This window comes from Larimichthys crocea, chromosome XII, assembly GCF_000972845.2.
Source record: "Larimichthys crocea isolate SSNF chromosome XII, L_crocea_2.0, whole genome shotgun sequence".
NCBI classification, from domain to species: domain Eukaryota; kingdom Metazoa; phylum Chordata; class Actinopteri; family Sciaenidae; genus Larimichthys; species Larimichthys crocea.
Window position 1 is genome coordinate 4838329 of NC_040022.1, and position 26233 is coordinate 4864561.

The following is a 26233-nucleotide window of genomic DNA, read 5'->3' on the forward strand; positions in this document are numbered from 1 at the left end:
GTGTGTGTGTGTGTGTGTGAGAGAGAGAGAGAGAGAGAGAGAGAGAGAGTCTGCAAGTGTGTATGACAGAGATCGAGAGAGAAAGAGTATGTGGGATGCGGATTTTATGAATCAATAGATTTGCCCGCTGAATGACTGACTGCCTGATTGACTGACTGGTTGAATTCATATTATTGGATCATTTGATGTTAAAACTGTCGTTGCTGCTGAATAAATCTATTTAAATTCTGCTCGTTTGGCTCTTTGGTACAGTCGACTTTGCTGCATTCTTGGATTGAACTGCAAGGAAATAAGATTTATTGAGCTGAGAAGCAGAGAGAGACAGAAACCAGATGGGTCTGGGGTTTTTTTTACACTGCGAATGTCCAAATACAGATAGAATGCAAAACCACATGACTGATAACATGTACACCTGAACATCATACCCAATGCCGAATAAGACTGGGGTCTCCACTCTTCAGGTTTCAGCAGAGCAGAACAGAGTGATGTTCAGTGCTGATGTTGGGTCATGAGTTCCATTGGATGGAGCTGGCTTTGTTAACATGTTGAAGCAATAAAGGGACAAACACTAAGTTGGAGTGCACTAAAGAATGTGGACAGATGTGGGCAACGGTTACAAAGCTCTGGATGTCTAACATCATAATATCAACTTAAATGGTGTATGTATATCTAGATATTGATGGGGTCCCCCTCTCCAGAACAGGCACACAACCTTTTGTGCCACTTAGCTTAAAGCAGCAGGATCACAAAATCACGTGAGAAACCATCTCGCTGGGCTTCGAGCTATGTACTTGTGTCCATATCACAATGGTTCAGACCAATTAGCGTCCCATTTGGAACTATCGGAAGCTACATTATGAGCTATGAACTTGTTTCAAGGTACTGTTTACCAAAAAACAACAATGATGGCTGCCTAAAAAAAATATATATAGCGTAAATCATTGACAGTACTAAGATTAGACCTTCGGGCTAATCTCAAAATCAACAAAGACATGGATCATCTCTGGACCTGAGGACCTGTCAATCAAAGTGGCCACACTGTTAGTTCTGCATAACTTAATATAATTTGAACAAGCGAGTTCTATAAAAATTCACCCTCAGTACAGTTGTCACGAACGGGGAAATTAGCTATAGAGACCAAAACTGTTTTTTGTACCAGGCTGTAAACATGTTTATTTCTGCTGTGAAGTTGGACATTTGAACATGGGGACTTACGGAGATTGACTTGTTTTATAGCCAGCCTCAAGTGGCCGTTCAAGGAACTGCAGCTTTTGGCACTTCTGCATAGGCTTCACTTCACAGCCATGGAGGTTGCCATCTGGCATAGAAGCTGCTAGCATCAGTTAGTATTTCTTCACTGAAAGAGAAGTAAAAAAAAAACGGCACTGAAGGGTTTTTCTTGATATAAAATATGTTTTTGCTCTTCTCCTGACTGGCTTCAGTAACAGTCTTGACTATTACATGGTTTGTTATCCTGATTGGTTGAAGTATGTCTTGTCTGTAATAGGTTATATATATATATATATATATAGTATATATAGTATTTAATTTAGTTTTACTCTATACTTAGAACAGTTCAAAGAAGGATTACATACACCTGTACATGATTCACCATGTTTGATTTTGACAGTTGTGGCAGCATGGTAATACATGGTAATAGGCCAATAGTAAAGCTGGACGGAGGACTTAAAATCCACATTTAGTCTCTCCTTGTAGGCATAAATGGTGATAGACTTAAAAAGTGATGGCCATTATATCCTACATCTATGAGTGAGGAGACACGTGTTAATTTATGATCATTTGTGAATGACAGCTCTTTTGGGAAATGCTTAAGCTTAAGAGGGTTTCCATAATCATCATAGCATTAAGATGCTTTTGGGAAGCAGGGCCAGTGCTGTTCCTCAGAGACTGACTCGAACCGCAGGTTAGTCATAAAATCAAACTAGTTCAAACAGAACATGGCAGAAATGGAACATGATATTCATAGGTATGTTTTCATTAGTGTACCTGTTTTTGTTCCCTTTTTATATCTACAAACACTGTGGGTCCTCTTCCACAGAGTCTGCCATATTGAACTGCTATGTTTCCTCCTCATGGTGACTGGCCTCAACGTTAGAGATATAGTAAGGAGCTCGGACATCCAGAGGGAGCTCAAAGTAGAGCGTTGCTTCTTCCTGTCGAAAAGAGCCAGCCGAAGTGGTTCAGTCATCTGATCAGGATGCCTCCTGGGCGGAAGATCCAACTGGCAAGAGAGACCCTGTGGCAGACCCAGAACCTGCTGGAGGGACTATACAGCCCATCTGGCCTGGGAACACCCCGGGATCCCCGAGGAGGAGCTGGAATGAATTGCTGGGGAGAGGAACGTCTGGAACGCCCTGCTAAACCTGCTGGCACTGCAACCAGACCCCGGATAAACAGAAGGAAATGGATGGATGGATGGATGGATGGATGGTACAAGCCAATCCAAGACTCTATCAGCAGGTACAGAGTCAAGACATATTAACACACACTTAACGCTGCTCATTCCGGAAAACAGTTCCTTTCCGAGGATTGAATTATTGATGTAATCATGTGTCAGCAATTTTTAACATTGTAGGTGATAAAAACATCCATCACATGTATGTAGTCACATGTGAAAGTAACAGATCTCAGAACAGAAGAATTGAAATACCGGAGTGCCAGCAACCCCCCCACCCCCCTTTCTCTCTTTCTCTGCTGCATCACTCCCTCCTTCCACATTGTCTTTCAATCTACTAAAACACTTGGCTCAATTAGAGCAGAGCAGGAGGGATATGATAGAGTGTTTCACGCCCACCGCCCAGTCTCTCTCTCTCTCCCTCTCTCCCTCCCTCTTTTTCCCTTTCCAAGATAGTCCCTCCACCAGCAGAGAGATAGAGAGAGGGAGAGAGAGGGACACCAGAAGCAGAACGAGTATTTGCTGAGCTCCACAAAATGGGGAGAAAAGACTGCAGACCATCAGATCATTAGTGCTCTCCCATTTTCGCTCTCCCCCTCTCTTTCTCTCTCTCTCTCTTTTCCTCTCACACAGTGCACTCTCTCCATTTCTTTCTCCACCTCTCCTTATCATCTCTACTGCCTGTCCTCTCTCTTTCTCTCTCTCTCTTTCTCTCTCTCTCTCTCTCTCTACCTCTCTCACTCTCTCCCACTAGTGCAGAGCTAATGTGCTGTGTTGGTCTGTAGCAGTCTGCAGCACTGTGCTCTGCTGTATAGGGTCCACTACAACGTCAGTAGAACACACACACACACACACACACACACACACACACACACACACACACACACACACACACACACACACACACACACTATACTACAGCCTCAGTCAGTGGAATGCCCTAAACCATTCATGTGCTCCCAAACTCATGCATGATCTGGGTTGAAAGCTCTGTCTGTCTGAAATTCTGTTCATATACTGCTAATGTGCAAAAACAAGTAAGCTTTGAAAAGGAAAATAATCCCACCTGGATTATGTTAATGGTGAGTTTAACGTGATATTAGTTTGCCTATAACATCTCCTCTTTTGTGGTTATATTTAGGGACTTACTGCACTTCAGTTGGACTAACAATCAAAGAATAATTGTGGTTTTGGTTTAAATTTGAAACATTTTCAATGGAACATGATAAAACTTTTCTGTTTTTTGTAATATGGTTCTCATTCCCACTCTGCGTCCCGCCTAACTTTGTTATCTGGGTTGAGATAGGTACGTAACGCTTTACAGCACCAAATCAAACACCAACTTCACTTATTTTGGTGAAACTATATATATATAGTTATATAATAAACTTCTCCCAATCAAAAAAAGACCTGAAACATTTTGGGAGAAAATGTTTTTATTGTGTCGATATTCAGTTGAGACTCGTTTCTCAAAATCCACTGGACAAATTCAAATTTTGACCTCATGATGTCGATACAAAAAATCAGATGATCACTAATGTTATTAGTGAACCACGAATGTCTGAACCAAATACCATCGCAGTCCATCCAATAGTTCTGATAGTCTGGACCAAGAGAGTTAACATTACACATTGTGATCTTAAGGGGACCTATGTGCCGGGAGCAGTCTCTTCCTGGAGTATCTGCTGGCATTAAGCTATAAATCTTCTCATCTTCTCTCGTCAACTAATTTAAAGGGCTTATTTCCCAAAACGCAGCCTGTTCTCACTCCCAAGTCCCAACTCTAGTATCATTTCTTGACAGGCTATAATGTTTTGATGTGCCACTGATGTCGGGTGATGTACTGTAAAGAGTGAGAAAGTGGGGGTGGACTGATTGGTCAAACAAAGACAAGACTGCTGTTTCTGTCCTGAGTGGAACCAATATTGACTTATTTTTAAAGGTCCAGTGTGTGGATTTCTGAGTATTTATTGGCAGGAATGGAACACAATATTCATCAGTATTTTTTCATTAGTGTATAATCACCTGAAAATAATAATTGTTGTTTTTAAGCTGTCATAATATGAGCCCTTTAGTGGGTCCTCTTCCATGGAGCCCCCAATGTTGACCCTCCAGTGGCCCTGAGCAGACAAACCAAACCCTGATCTAGATACAGCGTTTTGCTTTTAATGTGAATTTGGCAGCCAGAGTTTCTCCTACATGCTTGGAGGGAGAGGGTGACGCATGGGAGAGTATTTATTTGGTTGCAATCTTGGTTTGCAACTTCACAACTAGGTCCCACTAAATCCTACACACGCTACACACTCGACCTTTAACACAACCCAAACAGTGATCTTTTACTCGACTGCAAACCAAACTGCAAGGTTTAATAAAATGTAAAATATAAACATAACATAAAATGTGAAATGTTTCCCAGTAAATTTTATTTTGAAAGTCGGAGTGGACAATGTATTTTACATGCTATGCTAACTATGGTAACTTGACCACATGCACGTGCAAAACTGATGCTACAGGGTCACTGCGACATGCTAGTTTGACAGGAAAACTGACTAAACTGCTGTTTTTGATGAGCTGCTAAGTGTTGCAAGCTGTTAAACAGTCCCTTTAAGACTTGCCTTTTAGCACATTTTATCCCCTCACAGCCCGGTAACCTCATATACTTGTCGTGATGATGGTTAACACTTCACAGTACATATCGGTGAAGTCAAGAGGGTCCAGTCCAAGTGGGTTGAAATTTGAACCTGGGGCTCTTTCTAACTTTGGCAGAGGAGATGCATAAAGCAGACACACTGTGAAAAGGTCTTATTTTTAGTTCAGGCTTTTATCATATTTTTGACTTTTGAAAGAGGACATGCTGCTGAGTTCAATGACCTACAGGCTCCTACAACTCATCTAAAACCTCCAGTTGGCAAACTGGAAGTGCACTGTCAGCTTTTCTTAGTTTCTAAAAACATACAAGGATATGCTGTCTATAAATATACTGTAAATATATATATATATATTTTTTTTTTCATGTACATATATACTGACACTGTATTTACTGCAGCGAAAGTGGTCTCTCCTTTTATCTGTACCTCAATTTCCTGTCCGTCCCTTCCTCCACTCTTTCTCAAATCTTCTCTCACCTTTCATCCCCCCTGCACTGGGAGACTTTTTTCTCTGCCTCTTCCTCATCCTGTCCTCCACGAGAACACGCTGATCAAAAGTGACAATAGACTGGACTCCATGGCTTTCTCCCTTGTCATCTCTGCTCTCTTTTCCCTTCAGCAGCTTTTCTCTCCATCCATACACCCTGTCTTCCTCTCCTCTGCTTCTTATGGACTCTAGACTTGATCATTGCTCCGAAAAACTGACAAGGAACAGGTGTGTAAAAACAAATGAAAAATAAATTAAATCTGCAGTTTTAGCTATCAAATCAAGTTAAACCGCACACACTCTGCACACACACGCACACACACACACACACTGTTTTTTCTCATGTTTGAACACAGTGCAGCAGTGTTGGTGCTGTCCATGGTGCTGAAAGCAGACGGGCCAAGAGGGAGCAGCAGAGACTCTTGAGAGCTTTCCTCATCAGTCCTGTACTGAGCCTGTAGTGAGGGGAGGAGAAGCCAGATGTATTTATGAACTGTATGTATCAATGAATAACTAATTGCTTGGTTATTCCAACAAGTACAGATAAGAGCCATGCATAAATGATTAACAGTCATGATGGTAACAAGGTGTGTATGAAGCTGTAATGACTGACGACACATCCACACTGGAGACTGTGGTCATGATTATTTATACATTTGAAGCAAATGCATCCTTTAGAATAGCTTCAGCCCGTTATATGAATTTGATTTGGACATTTGAAAGTGTCTCTTTGTTGCATTCCTCAGTGTTTAAACAAATGAGAATAAAGCTTGTCTTTCTTGTTTGGGTTTTTTGTATTTAGTAATTCTCTCTCTTTTTGTTTTGCAATCCCTTTCTATGCATCTTTATTGTCTACATTTGTCTGCAATTTTAAGTTTGGTTACAAGACACTACAGGGTTTTTTTTTTTTTTTAAATCTCTAACTATGATAGACAGCTAGCTTACTAATGTTGATCACTTAACTTAATGCTGCTGTTTATTAGCAAGAATTATATGTTACCATCCATCCATCCATCCATCCATCCATCCATCCATCCATCCATCCATTTTCTTCCGCTTATCAGGGGTCTGGTCGTGGTGGCAGCAGTTTTAACAGGATGTTCCAGATGTCCTTTTCCCCAGCAACACATTCCAGCTCCTCCTGAGGGATCCCAAGGCGTTCCCAGGCTAGATGGCCATCTAATGGGTTCTTGCACTGCCCTGGTGTCTTCTTCCAGTTGGTGTGCCAGGAACACCTCCAGGTGCCCAGGGGGCATCCTAATCAGATGGTCGAACCACCTTAGCTGGCTACTTTCAACACGAAACAACAGCTGCTCTACTCTAAGCTCCCTTTTGAAGTCGCGGGCTAAACCTGAACACCAGAGGAAGCTCATTTCGACTGTTTGTATCCGCGATCTTATTCTTTCAGTTACTACTCAAAGCTCATGACCATAGGTGCGGGTTTGAAATGTAGATGGACTGGAAAAGTGAGTCTTCTGGCTACTTGTTCCGCACAACGTCCACAGTACTGGTGCAACCTGCTCGTACATTCTTCCATCACACAAGAACAAGTCCCAGAGATACATGAACTCCTTTGCTTGGGGCAACCATTGGGCTCCCAATCCGGCACAATGGTTCAGTGGTTATTACTGCTGCCTCACAGCAAAAAGGTTCAAACCAACCAGGTTGTTTAGAAAAAACAACGTACAGTGAAGACATAAGGTTCCCAAGGATTAGTTTTAGTCTGTTTGGCTTGTAGCTTCTGTACTTCAGCAGGATATATAAAATAGCTAGCTATTATTCCAAGGTCACGATAGGAAAGGAGTTATGTTCTTTTCTCACAAGCATTTTGCCACATACAGCAGCATGTGGGCTGGCCACTTGTGCATTCATTTCAGCAAGATTATCTTTTGCACTTGCAGAATGAGTCAAAGAAAATGTTTTGTCAAATGTAGATCTACTAGCTACAAATTATATAACTGAACTAATCAAGTTTATGAATGCAACTCCGTATCATATTATGTTTATGAATGCAACTCCGTATATATTATGCAATCTATTCCTCTCCTGCTTTTTCCTCTGTTTTGTATCTAGAAATGACTAGTGGGTCAGCCATGTTTGCTCTCTTCACACACTCACATACATGAACACACGTACTCTCCTTCACACATGCCTCTCACAAGCGCGCGCGCGCACACACACACACGCACCCACGCGCTTTTACAAACACAGAGCTATGCACAAACCGTCACAGAGATAGACAATGCATTAGCACATGTAAACACACACACACCCATACGCACACTCAGTTAATTAAGTTAACATGCTGACTAAGGCGCTACAGAGCTCTTTGCTGTATGACAGTGATAGAGGAGGGGACACGTGCGCACAAAGTACTTACATACGAAGAACACACATGGACAGGACAAGATGGGACAAAGTCAACCTGGAAGGACCTGTATTTGTTTTGACATTGCACCAATATGCAGGAATATATGTGAAACAAAATACATTATTTGTCTATTACCTCAGCCATGTAAGCATTTTCTGATCTGAATGTTTAAAAACTTGAGTTGAAGTATATCTACTTTATAACATTATACTTCAATAACACTGACAGACTCAGACAATAGTTAGGATAGTTAGGAGAAATATTACTGTATGCAAACACTGGACATTATAAACAAACAGTATAAATAATATCCCACATGCAGTAGCAATGCAGTAGTGACAACAACAACTACCTAAGAAACAATGGTAGACAGCGATCAGCGCGTCCGAAAAAAGACCTTCTACATACAAAGGTATGTTGAACGCCGGTACATACAGTATACTGAGTACGTAGTGAATAGTATGCAATTTTGAATGCAGTGATTATCTTAAAACCTTGTGCCTACACTACCCACAATGCAACGCAGCCACTGACAGATCAGTCTGAAAATGTGTCAGAGGTGTGTCATGCTACTAGCAGCTAAAGTAGCCTCAAGCCTGCAGCAGGAATGGGCTACAGAGGTTAGGTCAACTCACTTCTTTCTAACTCCAAACCACCAAATTTCTGTCTTAAGTATCAAATATCATCACTTGAAGATATTTATCAGACTTCAGACAGCTCTCTCTGGACTCTCTGAAGGCTTTGGATAACTTTTTAGTACTCCCAAACACCTAGAAACACACACTGATGTAGGAAATTGGTGCAGTTCCCATTTCAGTTTAGTGTATCTGTCATCATGGTTAAAAGAAGAACCAGCTGGTGAAGTTTAGGTACTGATCGTGGTCACAATCAAAAGAAACCAACTATGATTGTTGGTAGGAAACTTGAAACAAATAGCTTTCTGCCTTGGCAAAGTCAAAGATGCTTTGTTGACTCATCAATCCACTATGTAGACTGTAAGGTTCTATAAAAACGTCACACCAAGAGGTCTTTGACAGGGAAGCATGGTCTGAGCCAGGGCATGTCATTGCAAAAATGACCTCTTTGAAGTAAAATGTTCCATCACTGCAATTGTGCAACATATAAATCAAGGGTAGGATCAATGCTTTCTCTGTCTTAGATTTTATTAGACCTATCAGCATTTATATTATGATTTAAATCTCTAGAAACAAATATCTGCATATGTATGAGGCAAGGGACCAAGATTCTGGCACCCTAAGCATTCTGGTTTCTGGTTTGTAGAGTAGTATTGACCACGTCATGTTTGAGTGGGCAGTTAAATGAGACAGTCCTTGTGTAGAGCAAAAAGAGGCGGAATGTTTTGGCCAAAAATGCAATTTTGGAACCCATTGCTATCGCCTGACAACATCCATCCATCCATTTCCTGTAACCTCATATCATCATCAGGTTCATGGGGGACTGGAGCCTATCCCAGCTGACTTAGGGCGAGAGGCGGTGTACATAATCATCTGCATTCATATATCTGTTTATAGAGATCAGCAGAAATGTGTCTTTCTTGTCATTCTTGCACATCAAGTTGCTCATCCATTTTCCGGATATCTGCTGGCTACTATGGAGGAAACATGGGCCAATTCTTTGTCAGACAATATCTGATGGGTTCTGAGATTGTGATTTAGCCAAATTACAAAAGGAAACTTAGCAAGGATCCCTGTTCACAAACAATCTAGCTTTAGCTGCCTACAAGCACCAATTTCTAGCCCAGTCCTGGTAGCTAGTTAGCAGTCAAGTACTAACCAACAGTAAATAACAGCGAAACAGATGGAGAAGCCTTTCCTCTTCAAATAGCCGTACTTAAAAATTTGTCTCTTTTTCTCACGATCCTCATTATCATCTTCTGATGAATTCACTGCACATCAGCTTATGAAAGAAACCATACCATTGTCTTCCATGGTCTCCATGTTGATTTCCATATGACCGCATTCTGCATGTGACATTGAATTGACAGATTGTGGTTTGGTGCATTAGGTTTAGTTCAGTTCAGGACTGTGACCAAAAATCAGATCTGAGCAGTAAACCAGAACTGAGTGCTAAGGCTTATAGTGTGAAGATAGCCTATTACTTCCAAATAAATACATTGTTAACAGAATAAATGTAATGATTAGAATAATGATATCATTTTTGAAGTAAATTTATCAGGTGTATTTTATAGTATTGTTTATAAACTTCTGGAAGGATTAGTCCTGAAACCTGGAACCTGGAGTTTGCATTTTAGCACTTCTGGTTCTCTCATTTTAAAGACACTTTTAAAAAAGGAAAATGGTATTTGGTTAGATGTCTGGAATAAAATTTGTGGCTAACACAAGTTAAAGAGATTGTCTAGTTTTGTTCTACAACATAAAATACATCAGTAAAAACTCCACTCATGAATTGAGAAGCTTTTACGTGTTGTAACAGTTGCTAAAAAGTGGCAAAATGAGACTGCAAAGGTTGTTGGGGACGTTAAATGTCATCACTAAGAGCATAGTTGTGGTGATGCATCCACAGAAGTCACACATTCATGGTGTAGCTCATTTTGGCTTTTTAATTCTGGCTATTAAGTGGTTTTAATTTGTGGCATTTGTGAATTTGTCTAAATATATAGGGAGCCAAAAGTCCACAGTGGCAGCATAAACATCGTACCCTACATTGTTAACTGTCCACTAGAAATACAAATTTCGAATTCTTCATTGCAGTGTTGTGAAAACTGACAACAACTACAATCTGCAATTTATTTTTAGCTTCAGCAATTAAACATCTTTGTTGCCATGTTTTCAGCAACTAGTGGTTTCTGGTCTGAACGCCCACTAAGACGGTGGTCACAGACATTAGCCAGTCAGTCATCTCGGGGGGCTGACCTATCAGTTGGCATGGCCTAAAGTCTCCGAAAACATTTGAACAAATTTGTACAGTGTCCTCAATAAAATGTGCAAAGCAATCATTTGGAGTGTTTTTGGCTGAATGTTGACTCGAGAGGAATTGGGACAGTACTTGGGCTGAGACTGATTAAGTTTAACAAGCACACAAGAACACGAGAAAAGACAAAAAATGTAAACTGTGAAGGATCTACACATTACAAAACATAAAAGTCAGTTTCAATATTGTTCATCACTGAACTGACGATGTAGGCTAGAAGTGAAGGAGTCAGACTAAAGTTAAATCGAGCCATTTCAGAGCAGACTTAACAAAGACAGTATCACATTACTTATTGCTACATCGCCATAATTGCTGGAAAGGAGCAATCATTTATGCTAATAGTTCCACTGCTGCTTTTCCTGCTATAACAAGTTAAATATCTGATTTATTTACGAACAACGAGAGAGCTCTGATGTCCTCCAAAGAAAGGGCATGACAGCAAAGGCTGGTGACCACTGTGTTAATATCCAGTGAAGCATAGCTGTATCGTCTTTTATAACATGTTGAATTGTGTATATATGGTCTTGTAGTATATATATATAAATATATCATAATCATGTAGCAACCGCTTTTATTTACTCACATTCTAAATCAGTGCTAACAGTGTAAACCTCGTCCAGCCTGCTTTGGTAATATTGTTCTTAATGATGATCATGCAAATAAAGCAAATTTGAAAAAACGAGGGAAGAGAGAGACAGGGGGAGACGGATGAGAGAAAGAGACAGTGATAAATTGGTTGGTGCGCTGACTTAGCGGAAAAAAAACACAGGAAAATAGTGTGTGTGTGTGTGTGTGTTGGAAAGATGGGAAGAGTGCAGCAAGCGCAAAGTACAAGAACACTGTTGGTACAGAATTCATAACTAGGGAGACGGAGAGAGAGCTGTTTCTATAATTACAGACAGAGTGGTGAGATGCTTTAACAGAGAGGGAGACGGGCGGATACTTTTTTTAAAGGAATAGTTCAACATGTGAATGAGATGGAAAGAATCAGGATCAGTCTTTAAGTCTGTGGGTTGATTACACAGCTGGAGTCAGGGTGTAGTTAGCCTAGCTTAGCATAAACACCCTGTCCATAGCAGTGCAGTTTGGCATGTGTGCATAGGTTTGGTTTGAGCGTCTGTACATACACAGTGCTAAACGTAGCAACCTCACTAAGACAACAAGGCTCTGGGAGGCTGAGAAGAGTCACTGTGCCTGGCTGTTGTTTGCAAAGAAACAGTTCAAGTACACAAACTTTTTTTATAGTCTTTCTAAAACTAAAAAAAACAAGAACAAAGGTGTAATAATCATATCAGACAGAGACGCATTGCTACAGGTGCAGCCACTTCAAAAACACCTTAGCAATGCGGATTAGCAAAACACCTGGTGCACCTGTGGAGTGCGCCTGTGTGCGCAACCGGGTAAACAAATGTGATTAGCCATTGCTGTGCTACTGGATGAGAAAGGAAGAAAGTACTTTTCCATGTGTTGTGTCTGCTAATACAACCTCACATCTGCATGTTCCACTGTTCCAATTGTGCTCCGAAGAGGAAGGGACCTGGTAAAGTAGTCAAGCCCACCTATTGCTTGATTTGATTGGCTGCTTGGGCCAAGTGTGACATTGACAAGCAGTGTGAAAACCTGAGGGTATTTGAACTTTTATCCAAATCTAAAGCTGCTGGCGTGCGGTGCAAGAGAGGACGCCAACAAAGTGTGACATGCTTCTAGTGACTGGACTGGAATGGAATAAACAGCGTGTTTATCTGGGCAAATATATAGCATATCATTAACTAACCACATTCATTTGTGGGGTTTGGGGATCAGGCTACATTTAAAAGAAGCTGTGTTAATGACTTCATGACTCCACTATACTGTGGAGTATTTCTGCACCGTGTTCTGGGTAATGTTGGCAGCTCTGCCCTGCTCTTTATTGAATGTCGGAAGGTTTATACTTCAGCAACTCTGGCCAGTGCTACCCGATAAGTATTACATTTATTTTCTCTTGTAACAATGTAAGTAAGGCCTAACAGGGTAACAGTCTATAATGTAACAGTCTATAATGTAACAGTCTTATATCAACTTCTGAGGATGTAGTCATCTGGAAATATTCAAGTCAACCTTTTACAGTGTTTTCAATCAACTCATGAAGCTAACATGAGTTTAACTATCCAGCTTGCTAACTGTCTTTTGAATATTTGTTTGTCTCTGTAAAGACTAAACACATGAAATACAAATTAGAGAACGTTGAAGTTGTTGCTAGATGAATCGTTACCCTTCGGACAGAGCCAGGCTAAGCTAATCTAGGATCTAATCTAGCAGTGTCCTGACTCTAGCTTTGTACTTAACACACTGATGATCATCTTACTCTCAGAAGGAAAGCAAATAAGTGTATTTGCTGAAACGCTGAACCACTGCTTTAGCAACACCAGGAGAAAGAAAACGACCTATTACATCAGTGACGGAGGGAAGATCAAGGGCATAAAACTGCATTGTTGCTACAGAAAGAGAGAGAGAGAGTCTTTACCTGAATGCCTCTCTTGTCCTCTCTCTCTCTCTCTCTCTCTCTGTGCAGTGCAGTTTTTGCATCTCTTCCTTGGAGCTGTTATACCGCAGTGTGGTACACGGGGACATCTAAGGGCCAAAAGAGAGAACTGCAGGAGACAAAACACTGCAGTCTTCCCTTGCCCCTCCTCCTCCTCCTCCATCTCCTCCTCTTTCTCTCTCTCTTTCTCTCTCTCTACCTCTAGCTGTCCATGTGCCCCCTCTGACCTCCTTGTTTCCTCACTCCTCCCCTCATGTGTGGCGTCCTCTCCTCTCGCCTTTCTTGTTTCCCACGAACGCAATAGAAGATGACAGTTTAGGGTTGCGCTTCGAGTTTATCATAAAGAGGAAATATCGAGAGGAGAGGGAAATAATAATATATTTGACTGATGTAGACTAAAGTGTTTTCTTTTGACTGGACCTTTTTTTTCTGTGAGATGTTGTAATAACAAGAAATGTTCACACAAGTTGTTAAACACAAAAACATTAAGTTCCCTCACTGCTTTAATCATGTATATTCACTGAACTCAACTTGAACAGTTGCGTTAAGGGGTTAAGTTCAATGAACTTAAAAAAATAAGTCTGATAACTTTCAGTTATAAGGTCCAATCAACAACTGTTACAGTCACCGGTGCATGTTAAAGTCAGATTTGCTTGGTAGTTTCATTGTCAGACATCACAGCTCTGGCTGCTCCTGTTGCAGGCTCTTTGTAACTGCTGCTACAAAGACACTACACGAGGCTGCCCCCCGATGGCCTTGCAGTGATTAAAGTACTGTTTTCAGTAATGAAAAGTGGACGAGTTTACAGTTTGAGATTCAGTAATTACATTACGTTACTAATCGCGGTAATGCTTCGATACATTGACATTTTGTGGGTTGGGTATATGCTGATGTTGGTGTATCTCTCTTCAGTTGACAGCCCGATCCAAGAAGTGTTAGCTTGGCACCAAAGAGGAAAAAAAACATGTCTCCTGGTAGTTCCACTATTCAGGAATCAGCTCCAGGGCTTGTTCAGGGTTTGTCTGGCGGGTGAACCCTGTAGCAGCTGCTGTTGCAGTCACCAGAGTTAATGTGGAGGTTTTGAAATCATTTTTAATGACTAACAAGTTTCAAGGATTGGTAGGCTTCATCATGATTAGCATTGTTTTCATCGCTGAGGGAGATATGACTTGTCTTTACACATATTAAAGACACAGAGCAGGTTTTCGTTATATCTGTCTTTAACTATAAAAAGAAGGGATTAAATGGTCAAACAATGCGAGTTCATTAAATATTAGATGATTCTACTTTAAGTCTGTATGGTGTGACCAGCAGCCACATGCTGCTGTGTTCAGTCCACAGGCGTGTGGTGCAGAGGGGCTCCCTCTTGTGTTCATTGTCAAATACTGCGATAATGATGGCAATTAAAACGACATAATAACAGTTTCTGTATTTCTTAACACGATGGCCTATTGATTATTCTCCCTTCCAGTGCTGAAATATGTTGATTTCACGCTGACACAGTCAAGTTATAAAAAATGAAACCAGCTGTTAACAGCTGATGTTTCCAAGAGCTGTGGATTTCCAAGATGGCTGCCAGAGGGCACGTTACCTGAGACCTGCACCTAGCACAGGATGCCCCTACCAGTGTTTTTCTACTGCACAGCCATAATAAATGAGCAGGGAGACAGGCAGGACGCTGCTGGATTAATAATGGATGAACACAGACAGAGAGAGGGAAAAAGAGAAGGACTACTGGAATCACATACTCAAAACCTTGCATATACAAGCCCAGTTTCCATGACTGGTGGAAACCTGCTACAGACTGCTGCTGTCAGTCACACACACATGCATAAGTGGATGTATTGAAATGATTTGCTATTATGCAGAGTTACCTTGGTATTTCTACAAAGAATTTAGAACCAGAAGATGAAATACAAATACCGCTTTGAAGGCTTATGATGTGCAAAGACACAGCACAGCAGTCTGAGAAAGTACTTACCAAACCTCAAAATCACTGTGACAGAGAAATTGCCCACTCACATTACAAAGTAATTCACCAAGAATCTGTGTGGAACGTTCCACAGGTAAACAGGTGATACTATCATGATTGGGTTTGAAAGGGGCATCCTCGAAAGAGTTCACAAGTAAGGTCGGGGTGAGGTTCACCACTTTCGTAAAAACTGCACGGCCAAGTTTAAGAGCAACATTTCTCAATGCACAGTTGCAAAGAACTTGTGGATTTCACCGTCTACAATGCATAATATCATTAAAAGATTCAGAGAATCTGGATAAATCTCTGCAATTAAGAGGCCCAGAATCAACGTTGGATGCCCATGATGTCACTATACGGGCTCAGGAACACTTCAGAAAACCGTTGTGGGTAAACACAGTTCGTAGCAGCATCTATACATTCAAGTTAAGACTCAACCATACAGAGAGAAAGCCAGGTATCAAACAAGAACATCACTGATGGTGAACATGGTCTGAGCTTGTCGAAAAGTTCACGTTTCAGACTGTCGTGTCCTCCAGGCTAAATTTATGTTTGACAAAAGGTCGGTCTCTCCTGTGTTTTTATATTGCTGAAAAGATTTTAGCAATTCTCCAGAAGTAAATGTGACACAAAGTCTGATGTGTTCTGTATCACAACCCCCTGAACAGCAGTGAGCATGTACATGCTCACGTTCTACGTACAAACTCAACACCTCTCCTCCATCATCCTTCCTTCCATCCATCCATCAATCCCTCTTTTGCTCATCCCTTGTTACAGGCTAATTAATAAAACTACCCTTTTCTGCTAATTGTCTACCGTTTATAGGACCACAGGAGACACCAGGGAGTGAGAGCAGGAGAGAGAGTAACAGGGAGAGATAAAGAGAGAGGTAGCAGTGTAGGGCTATAATTATGTTAAGCCAAATCACACATGAACTTGATAGAGCTTATTCTTAGCACAGGAAATGTAGGAAAATGACAGGAAGGAGGAGGACGAGTTTATTTCAGTTCAAAGAGCGTTTAACAAGGCTGATCTAATGCGCCTTAAAGGGAGGAAAACACAGAAAGAAGAAGCAGAGGGAAGTGAGAGAAGAAAGACTGTAAACTGCACTCCTTTCTGGCCTCTTATCCAAAGGCTTCCACGCAGTGTACAATTACAGCGATCTCACCGGTTCAGTACATGTCACACTGTGAGAATTTGTAGCTACTGCTTTTTATTAGCCAGGCCAGCAGCATGGCTCTAGGGATGGCAATGTTGTCCTGTCTCCACCAGACTGAAATCACTCAACAACTACAGAATGGATTGTCATGGACATGGATGAAACCAAAGAGTGTCATTTTATGGTTATGTGTGCTTGTTTATGACTTCAGATTAAACTCAGGTTTTCTATTTAGTGTAGTATTTTTTATGCAACATTGTGTTGTAATGGTGCAAATGGAGAAATCCATGGGCATTTCAAATCTGGCTATATTGTTTACCTGAATAAACTTGGAAATTGAATCATTAACTATCTCTGAGTGAAGGGCAGGCTGTCATCATGTATGAATAAAAGTAGTGGAATGAAGGGGAGACAAAAACCTTGGACAACTGCAAAACACCAACAATGTCAAAGTAGGGCCGGATGATATGGTTTTAAAATAGATACAATATATTTTGATACACATTTTCCCCAAAATAACAGAAAACTCTAAACGTGCAAGCATATGATGATTTTGTAAACCATGATGCGCCGCTGTGGATTAAGCTACCCAACAGTATATAAAGTAGTTACACAAACTCAACCATGAACATCTAAAGCAGTAAAATGTGAGGCATCCCCTTTTTGATTTAGAAAAAAGAATCAAAATAGCTTAAAACCAAGATCTCCCAAATTTGTTTCAACATCAGGTGATGATTGGTCACATTTTTCTTCTGTGATTTATTTGAAATATGATCGTAATCCGCCAGCACCTCTACGCACGTTGTCCCAAGAGGAAACAAGACTGCAAATTGAAGCAGTTGTCGATCCCTTGTGGTCAGCAGTCAGTGACGTAAAAAAACAGAGAAGTCAATAATAATTAGGTTTTTCAAAAATTCAATCTGTCGAGTAATGTGTGTGAGATTATCTGCAGACACACACGTGACCAAACACATGATCCCTTTGCCACGTTTCATTTGAGTAGTGGATGTTCATTATGAACCTCATTTCAACTGTTCATGCTGTTTTTCAAATCTGTTCATCTTGTATATGTCTTAGCTTAATTAAGTGATTCTAAACTGTGTGTATGTACCACTGGTGATATGCAAGCCCCCTCTCATGGTACGCGGAGCAATCTGCAATATTTTTAAATCTAAATATTTAAAATGAAACTCATTAATCAGAATTATGTTTAAGTTCTACTACAATTAAAATAAAATAATTATAATATTGCTAAAATGTAATTTACAATCAGTCTTTCCTGTGATTTTATTTATTTTTTCAATGTAAGCCTGCTACGTAGTCACGTTCAATACGTCACCCCGATTTGTTATGAATTAAACTGTGATGGGAAATTAGTAAGTGGAGCTAAAATTAAAGGTTCTAAAATACTGTAATTGTGGCTGCAAACAGGAACTATTAGCTAACCAGCTTCAAATCAGATCCTGTCTTTCACGGTCATAATGGTGGTACTTGGAGAGCCCGAAAGTACTTACAATATAAAAACAAAACAAAAAAATAAAGTGGAAAAAGTAGCCTGTAGTTCTTCTTTGTCACCAACTACACCCTGTGTGTCAAAGGACAGCACTAGCGAAGAAGAAAAAATGTGTACACCCACTGAGGAATTTATTGCTTCAATTGACAATATTTACCATCAGTGTTGAACATCCACATAAACCTGGTGCATTTCCCCTTAAAGTCAGAGATGGGGAAAAAAAAGCCAGAGAACATTTTTCTCATCAGAATCCCTTTAATTTGTTTTTTTGAAAGAACTGTGACAAACATATGTCGTGAGTGGGACACATACAAGCTAAAGTTAACTCATCAGCGCTCTCTGGTGGACAAACTCTCTCATGGTTTCGACTCATTTCAAAACATATCTTTACTGACATTTACTGTTAGTTATTTTGCACATGAATGTGTGAAAAATCCAGCTGTTGCATTTTGGGATGCAGCGATTAACAAATTTCATGATTAACGGCGGTACAAAACATCACAGGTCTGGAACTGTGAAGTGCTGATATCACTTGCACGAGGTAGCGGTGAGCATGTAATGAGAGATGTCCTCCATTTGCTAAATAAACGAAACCTGCTCATGTGATTTTAGACATCTGTAGTGCTGTGACATAAACGAACGCATTGTAATTGTGAAACTAGAATTGTACCATGGAAATCTATAATCGTTGCATCCCCGGTTGCATCAGCTGTACATCAACTCTGAATGCTCCCCATTAAAAAATAGTATAAAAAAATAATGCATCAATCTACTATTGTATCAAAATAGTATCACTGCTGCTCAAAGTCACACTGAGGAAACACTTCATGTGCTCCATGGACTGCAAAGTGACATTCACAGGGTAGGAAACCTTCCACATCATGTTTGTGCAGAGATTCATATTAATGCCATGATTTCACAACTTTTAAAAGGCACAAGTTTTCAAAGAGTAAACATAATGTGGCTTTATATGTTTTAAATAAAGGATAATATATAAAGAACATGAGGCATTTGAATGGCAGGTGAATGTTGTCTTAAATATTAATTTATAATATGGGATGGTTTTTATTGTTTAACTTTGATATCACAACTCTGACCGTTCGTCTGCCATTCTGAATACATCAAATCATTTTTGGTAATATTGCTCTGTTGTTCATTATTATCTTAACTACCGTAACCACAAAAAAAAAAAAAACTTAATTTGCATAATTTGTTTAATAATTTAATAATTTACATTATGAGCAGGTCTCATGATTGTTTCCACCTGATGTGCAGTGTTATTGCTGATTAAACTGCTCCCCCCGACTACAATATGATCCATGATGCAGGATAAAATATGAAATGACAGATTAGGAAAAATCTGTCTCATTTTAATCAAACACAGATTCACTATTTTTTCAACTAAATGGAAAATGACTATTGGAAATTTAAGAAATGGAAAGATTATATGACACCTGAGTTCCTTCTGTTATTTGTGCTGGTATAAAAATGTATGTGCTCATCATCAGACTTCAAACTCATCTTCAGTCCTGTTACCTGTCCCCATTACCCTTCAGCGGCAGGTCTGTCTCAGTCTTAATAGGTATAATAAAGTTTGTACTTAAAAGTGCATGTCTGTCCTGTCATCTTCATAAATGTTTACAATCTATGATTTAGTCATCATGATCGTCTTTACTCATTTTGCCGTGTAGGACTTTTCTGTACTGCAGGTCTGTCTGCCCTGAAGATGGATCCCTCATCTGCTCTGTCCCAGTTTTTCCTCCTTATAGATTTATAGAGGGGGTTATATCTTTATAAAAACGGATGATTTGTGATATTTGATAAATAAAACTGACTGTTTAAGAACAGCTGGATAAGCTACAATAAGAGACAGGGGAGACTCTCGAGAGACCACTACGATCTGCGAGGCTTTAACCACTAATCTGCTAACATGCACACTACTATTTATCATTACATTTCTGTATCTGCGTATATGTTATCTGATATACGACCGGCCGATATAAAAACTGTTTTTCCCACAGTATATAATGCAGATGAAAATCCTATGTTGAACATGTTGAAGAATACTAAACTTAAATAAAGTTTTACAATTAAGAAAGCCAACCGTTGCATAGTCATATCTGTGCACAATCCTCCGATATGACTATTTAATTTCAGAAAATAAATTAAAATACATTTTCTCCCTCTAAAAACATCCTGCACAGCAAAGAATCTGAGAAAGAATTCTGTGAATTCTTCAAAGTTGAAATGAAGAGGGAGCTCGGTCTGTCTTACATTCGTTCACTTTCTTTTTTTCACTTTCATTTCTTCAGTTTATTATAGTGTAACCACGGCAGCAGGTCCGTGCAGTCTAGAGTCTAGCTACTTTTCACGTACAGTTTCACTGCGTGCGTATACAAGCTACAGATTAACTAACCTAGTGACGCCTTCTGCGGTCATGTGACCTAACCTCGCAGGTCATAGCGGCCCGTCGAGACTCTCCCCTTAGAGAAGTTTGGTTTGTTTCATTGAGGGAGGGATCCCGCCTCGGAGCAGACCACCGTCCTTCATGGTGACGGAGCGATCAAACGAGGGGAAATTGGGACGCACCCCGTGTGGTGGTGCACTAAAGCTGAACGCTGCAGGTGGAACATTTGGAACGCAGGTGTGGAGCAGCACAAACGCTGCAGTGTCACCACCTGTTTACCGCTGTGAGGCATTCGTGGAGCTAACAATGATTTTTTTTTTGTTACTCAGCTACATTGTAAATGAGGTCTCAATGTTTTTCTGACTTTAAATAAAAGGTTGAACGAATTTCCGGGGGGACGACCTACATACGGAATCTGTTTCGAATACATGTATATGCATAGATAACATTAGAGAGGATAGAAAAGTAGAGTGTGTTTGGTGCATTTTACAGTTTGACCATCACACGGCAACATGTGGTCATGAGCAGACATGTTGTCACATGACAACCCTGAATAATAAAACCTCTGGTAAACATTTCAGAATCAGGTCAAGTACCTCTTAACTGAAAAACCTGTGCTGACCCAAGTGGCATGTTTGTGTGTGTGTGTGTGTGTGTGTGTGTGTGTGTGTGTGTGTGTGTCTCAGTGTTTGGTCATCCTCCAGGTGATAAAGCTTCCTATAGCCAGCCCGGCGACAAAGATGAAGATGAGGCCGTAGCTGTGAGAGCTCAGCGATGACACGCCCTGCATGGACGCCACCGCCAGGTCCGAGAAACTGTTGATCTGCGGAGGGACAGCTCTGATCACGAACAGGTACGTCACAACAGAAGACACATTCGAATTTCAATCACAGATACCAAACTGTCTGTCTGTCTGTACAGACAGTTTGTCCTAACTCGATTCTTTATGGACTTTATTCTACAGGCAGCAACAAGCAGCTTACACTGCTTACTGTTTACAGTATTTTTTATATTTGACATACTGCATTATTTACAAGAAGGCATGAACGAATAAGAGTCTGCTGTAGCCATTTCGTAAAGTTTATTTCATTTTCACTGCACGATTTCCTAATAGAGTCTGGGGAATCTCTGATTACTAATTCAACGGTTGTAACAGACAGTGTGTTCATAAACACCTGCTGCTTACCTTGCGAGGTAAAATTTGCATTATGGTGAACAAATGGAAATCCGATGGTGTTTTTCATGTGTGCTTAGAGGATGTCAGTTTAGTAGGCATCTCTGTTTTGAATGTGGCCCAGGACACATTAGCATTTACACTACAAAACCTATGTGGTCAAATGTGTCCCATACTACCGGCAAGTGATCTGATCACAATGTGTATAATATTCTTAAATACATATACACAGACATGCCAGAAGTAAACAGACACATTTAATTTAAATTTGAATGAAGGTGTCTATTTACTTCTGGCATGTCTGTGTACATAAGCACAGATTGCCAAAGACACATAAACAGGCTCCTTGACGCATGAATGAAAATGAATAACAATGCTGCTTCTGGTGTTGGTGTTCTCTCTTTATTGGGGTCTGTTCAGGTCCAAGAAGTTTGGATCAGTTCTAATTATCCTCTGGTCCTCTCTCTCTCTTGTTCTTGCTCTTTTTTTCTTCATTTCTCTTTAACTAGTCTGGAAGCTGAAAACATTACTGTCAATTACCGTTTAAACAGCCACTGGGTCTGTAACGTTCAGCCGCCAACAGGAACTGCCGAACCTGTAACGGCTCATGTTAGGAGGGGACACTAACTCCAAGGGCGCGGTCGCATAGTCAATTTTGCTTAGGAGCCTTCCTAACTAACATAAGAAAGAAAACATTAATTTATAATCAGGTGGCAGGTGGACAATATCCATTTATTATTTGAATTCTGACATCGATAATGACGTCACATTTTTCACCGGGCTGTCCACGTTTATATTCCCTGCATTAAAATCACATTAAGAACATACAAGAAGAATCTGGTAAGTATCTCAGCGTGTTTTGTAGTCCATCTTCTGAGCTTTGTAGTTTTACCGTCAATAACATTCGCCGTCACATCATGACGTAGTGTAGTGTAAGTGCAGTCTGATTCTTTGAACACTGCGGTCGTCTTCTCCTAAGCACGGATCCAGACAGGATCACGGATTGCGGCAAATCGTAGCAGGGTTGTCCGGGGTTGTAACTTTTTATTTCTCTGACTAACAGCTTTATTGAGCCCAGGTTATTGTTACTCCATGTCTCTCCAACCATCGGACACAAATCTAAACTTCTTTGTGTCACTATTTTGCGGTGTAAATTGCAAGTCGGACTCAGATTTAGAAGCTGATTCATGAAATAAACAAAGTCAGAACACACACACACACACGCACACACACACACACACACACATACACACACACACAGGTAGATTATCAGAGTTTAGTCTGTCTTTAATATAAATGAAGAATTTACTGTAGATACACTGAGTTCAGAAAGAGAAGGAAGGAAGCTACTTGAGTGCTGTAGGAAAGAGAGCACCTCTCTATGGGTTATTTCAAATCTAACATGGAGTCTGTGGTTAAACAGCTCCCTCTAATGCCCCTCCCCATTTTATCACTATTGGAATAATCAAAGAAATATTGCTTCATCTACACTCTCAGAGTTCTACGATGAGAGAGGAGCTCTAAAAGAATGAACAGATGACATGAACATACCCATCCTCCGTGCTCCCGAATCCAGCCCAGCAGATTCTTTTTGAAAAAGTCCACAGTCCACTTTAGGATGTCCGTCACAGACTGAGGGAGATGGGCTTCCACCAACTGATGGACACAAAAATACAAAGTTTATATGTAAAATATGGAATGTAGGACACCTTGAGGCCAAGTGAAACAAAGGGAAGAAGAACCCACCCTGACAGCCAGCTTGCCGGCGACGTAGAAGAGCACAGCGATCCTCTCCCAGTTGATCCCATGTTGGAACACTTTGGCCGCCACTTCCTTGAATCTGTCCCACTTAGAGCCGGGGCAACAAGCCACCCCATCTATGGCGCTGCAACAGAAACACAAGAGAGGATGAGGACAGTTAAAGTGAAAGAGACTCCATACCACATAAAATGTTTTAAGACGTTTTCAGTTATCTAACATGAGCGCCGAGGCTCTGAAGTTGCTGAGAGACTCACTCTTGGAACTCCTTGTCGTCTTTGACCCGGTCGCCGATGATCCGGATCATTATCCCCAGCTGAGTCACTATTTTCTGCTCCTGCGCTGTCTTCACTTCCACAGCCAGCGGGGTGAGGGGCGGGCAGTCTGAGGACACATCCTTCAGCTCCTCCTTTATGACCCTGGAAGAGAACAGGACGTTAAAACACAGGACTGACCCCTACTCACTAGTCCTCTACTGTGATCAGACGATCAAGCTCTTCCTAAACTAACAGTCAGGTTATTGAGATGTTGCCATCATGCTTCTGTGACACAGAAGAGTAATAACAGACAGCAGAAGAGCTACTCCCTCGAAAGGAACAATAGTCCAGTGTTTGACATTTAGGCCAAGTTACATTTAGGGAATATTAACACGGTTGTGATTCAGTCATGGGTACGAGACCCCAGGCCGAGTGTCAAAGTTAATCACAACCATGTAATATTCAGTATAACGGCACAACCTCGAATACAATATTGCTTTTATACTATTCTACATGTAACAGCGAGAACAGATTAGGATTTGTTTGTTTATTTAATCATTTATTTGACACAAATAGTTCCAGACCAGGACTGCACTGTTGCCAAGCAATACATAAACATTTCCTGAACACTAGCCTACTTTGTGTAGGTCTGCACCACAGGCCAGCTGCTTTGTACCATGTGTGCAACCATCGACATAAGAGTCTATTGACTGTCACTTTGGTGGAAATATATTTTTTTTTCGTGGCTTGAGGTACTAATAAAATCAAACATGTTTAATATTATAAGAAGATAGGTGCACTCTCTTCAGCTCCAAACAGGAAGCTGGGTAGTTACTCTGGTAATGGCCAAAAAAACATCACTGTAGAGTGACAGACACATGACAGACTGCAAATTAACAAGTGTTTAATTCTGTGTGTGTCTGAGCCACCGACCAGAACATATTTTAGTGAGAATTCCCAAATCTTTATGGATTACATTGATGCCAAACTGGCAATAATAATGTCGACATGTGACGTCCTTTGTCCTGACAGTGATGTGTTTTTACCGTCATGTAAGTAACTGTTCAAATGTCACATTTCTTGAAGGAAGTTTGGTGTTTTGTGCCCGCACAGTGCAGGAAGCTTTTAGTTTAACTCAAGCTGCTATTATGTTATATTTTGTAACGTCCGGTCAACACTACAGAAACACTATGTAACTGCAAACATCTATCAAACGAGCTACATGAAAGTGAAACCTCAAACAGCCAGTGTTCTTTTTTTGACAGTATGTCTGCTCAAACTTCCTGTTTTGCTGATGAGACACAAGATAAACACGATGCAACAAAAAATGCAAAGGATTCCGGGAAACAATAAACATTCCAGATGGTGAAACGCCAATTCCTGAAAGGAGCATCACACACACACACACCTTTGAATTCCCTTTATGGTCTGCCTTATCGCACGTGACTCAAGTACATAGTTAATTAGTGGTGTGATTTACTGCAAACGGGCAACGGTATTACTGTGAAATGAAACTGAAACCTGCGTGCCACCATACATTGACGCAGTTTGGTCAGTTTTCTCATTGACCTGCAGCACTGACTGCTTAGAACAAGTGGTTTTAGGTCAGCAAATACTTTTATTTTTTTCTCATTTAAATTATTTCCTACCTACTTATCCCTCTCTCCCCCCTCCTTACTAAGTTTTATGGTTCTCCATCCTATTTGTTTTAGAATTTGTTAATCTCTCTATATAACACATCCTTTACTACCTTTGTGTGCACGCCCTGTCTCCCAAATTGTACAAAGTTCCTATATATTGTGAACAGCAGAATGAATTGTACAGCATTTGCCTTTGAGTTCTGTAAAATGAGCCGCTGTTATAAATAAAGAAAAAAATCTATTTTTGACGGATTGTGTGTGACATCCATATGTCATTACAGATTTTGGCTGGAAATGGAGATTTTTCTCCTTTTTTATTTTTTTATTTAATAACATAATACTACATCATTTGTTATTACACAGAACTGACCTAAGCGGAGAGTTTTATATGATTTTATACTGAACATATGCAATATATGTTGTGCTTTATTAGAAGACGTTAAAAACAAACTTACTCTTTGATCAGAGCCTCGCCTATCCGCTCATCTGTGGAGGAATGAAAGCAGCATTAGTGAACACTGGTTAAAAAACATATAAGACATCTGACAGGGCTGTGTGAACGAGACCACAACTCTGTGTTCAAACTGGACCTCTCGGGCTCACCTGAAATACCGTTTCCTTCACACGCCATGGGTCAAAGAAGAAGACACCAACTTTAAAAAATAAAGTGAGGTCAACTTCTGTCTTCACTCAGTCAGATAAAAAACTTACAAATTTCAGGCGGGGGTGCAGAAAAAAAACGTCCTTATGAATGATATACTTTTTAAAAAGTGTTCTTAAAGTGTGTCTTAAAGACGAGCACTCCTCCGTGAATCATAAAATCCCGCAATTTACCGAGAAACCCGCATCGAAAGTGATTTTATGTCGAGCTCCGAGCCAACACTCCGGGGGCGGCGCGAATTTGAAGTCCTCGACTTAAATGCTTCCGTGTAGACACACGTAATTTCCTGCTTTGATA

The 26233-nt window shown here is 40.5% G+C and overlaps 1 protein-coding gene across 4 annotated transcripts; it reads right to left on the reverse strand.

Moving 5' to 3' along the window:
• Nucleotide 1: 1 nt before the first annotated feature.
• LOC104927165 (apoptosis regulator BAX) lies at nt 2-26188 on the reverse strand. Of its 4 annotated transcripts, none has more exons than XM_027285750.1 (7): nt 25879-26180; nt 25731-25761; nt 23636-23797; nt 23367-23505; nt 23172-23276; nt 21083-21269; nt 2-19 (listed from the first exon to the last, which is right to left on the reverse strand). In XM_027285750.1, the coding sequence occupies exons 1-6, from the start codon at nt 25904-25906 to the stop codon at nt 21129-21131; spliced, it is 606 nt and encodes a 201-aa protein (XP_027141551.1). In that variant the 5' UTR covers nt 25907-26180; the 3' UTR covers nt 2-19; nt 21083-21128. The 4 variants fall into 4 exon arrangements, with proteins under 4 accessions (XP_027141551.1, XP_010739486.1, XP_027141550.1 ...); XM_027285749.1 differs by lacking the exons at nt 2-19; nt 21083-21269 and adding exons at nt 21513-22370; nt 22514-22800 and having other exon boundaries at nt 25879-26188; XM_010741184.3 differs by lacking the exon at nt 2-19 and having other exon boundaries at nt 18275-21269.
• Nucleotides 26189-26233: the final 45 nt, after the last annotated feature.